General features: G+C 33.7%; 1 protein-coding gene across 1 annotated transcript; it reads right to left on the reverse strand.

Moving 5' to 3' along the window:
* Positions 1 to 658: 658 nt before the first annotated feature.
* LOC110319029 (olfactory receptor 5D18) lies at positions 659 to 1600 on the reverse strand. The gene has a single exon (XM_021194424.1). The coding sequence runs from the start codon at positions 1598 to 1600 to the stop codon at positions 659 to 661; it is 942 nt and encodes a 313-aa protein (XP_021050083.1).
* Positions 1601 to 1812: the final 212 nt, after the last annotated feature.

Raw genomic sequence — 1812 nt, forward strand, 5'->3', positions numbered from 1 at the left:
TCTTTCCTGCCAGTATATAGGTATTAATTTGGCATAATAATCTCTAGAAATAGAGGAGGAACAAGTAAATTATGAAAGTAATGTTTTTGGAGTACCCTAGGAGAAGTTAGAGGTAAGCCTTGGAGAGTAAGTGATCAAATAGACTGTATGCTTCTATGAAATTATCAATGAGGAATTAAAAAATACTTTTAAAAATAATGCTTTGATATAACAAAGTAAATACATTGATGAAACTTTTAAAATTATTATTCATTTTGGAAATATTTGTACAGATTTTAAGTTATGATCTATTGGTTAATATATGTGTCAGATAAATCATATATATCACCTAAAATTTCTACTATGATGTCACAATGAGTAAATTAAACATCTTTCTAGTTTTTCCGAGACCTGTAATATTTTATTATTAATTTTCTTCATACAGAGTAAGATAACAATCGAGAAATTAAAAATTCTTAACCAATATATTATTAAATAACATACTTTAACATAACACTTGAATTTTTCATAAAATAAAAGACATGTTTATTCTATTGCAATCAAACTCAATTTCTACTCTGTTGTGCAATATTAACTATGTTAATTTTAATAGAATTTATTAAATCAATGTTTACAAACACATTTCACATAAAGGACAAACACAAATGACATAATATTCTTAAGAAGAATAGACTTTAGTACCTATTATTTTTTTTACTGTGTCCTTGACATCCTTATTTCTCAGACTGTATATTAGGGGATTCAGCATGGGGATCACCACTGTGTAAAACACAGAGGCCACTTTTACGGTATGCCTGGAGTTCTTGGAGTTAGGTACACAGTATAGAAATAGGATTGTGCCATGGAAGATGGTTATAGCTGTAAGATGGGAAGCACAAGTGGAGAAGGCTTTGCGGCGTCCACTGGCTGACTTCATCTTCAGAATAGTAACAACAATGAGCACATAAGACAAGAGAATGATAAGGAGTGTACTAATCTCATTAAAAGTGGCAAAAACGAAAAGCAGCAGTTGACTGACAGATGTGTCAGAGCATGAAAGTGAAAGGAGAGAGGAGAACTCACAGAAAAAGTGGTTGATCATGTTGAAACCATAAAAAGAGAGATTCAAGGCAGAACAGGTCAGTATCAAGGAGCATACCACCCCCCAAGCATAGGATCCCAATACCAGCATGGCACAGAGCCTCTGGGACATGGCTACTGTGTAGAGTAGAGGGTTGCGGATGGCCACAAACCTGTCATAAGCCATCACTCCTAATAGAAAAGATTCAGTTACTACAAAAGTACAGAAAAAAAAGAATTGCACCAAGCATCCTGCAAATGATATGCCTCTGTTCACTATAACTAGATTTACCAGCATCTTGGGAGCAACAATGGAGGAGTAACAAAAGTCCACAAAGGAAAGGTGGCTGAGGAAGAAGTACATGGGGATGTGCAGTTTGGGATTAATTCTGATTATGACAATCATGCCAATATTTCCTACCACAGTGATACTGTAGATGGTGAGAAATATCAAAAAAAGAGGGATTTTCAATTCTGGATAATCTGAGAAGCCCAAGAGGGTGAACACAGCCCCACTGTGATTTCCATCTGACAAAGTCATGACTTCTGTTTGTAAGAATCTAGACGACCTAAAAGTAAACATAGACTGTGAAGACATGCCCAGCTTGTTTCATGCTCTTCACGAAGCTTGTGAAGATAAAACAAATATCTTTAAAATGTAGTGTTCTTATTATGAAATGTAAATATTGTACATAATATAAAATATAACTGCTGTAAAGATTTGTAAAATTAAAATGAAATATTGAATAAAAT

This window comes from Mus pahari, chromosome 3 (assembly GCF_900095145.1).
Source record: "Mus pahari chromosome 3, PAHARI_EIJ_v1.1, whole genome shotgun sequence".
Lineage (NCBI taxonomy): Eukaryota > Metazoa > Chordata > Mammalia > Rodentia > Muridae > Mus > Mus pahari.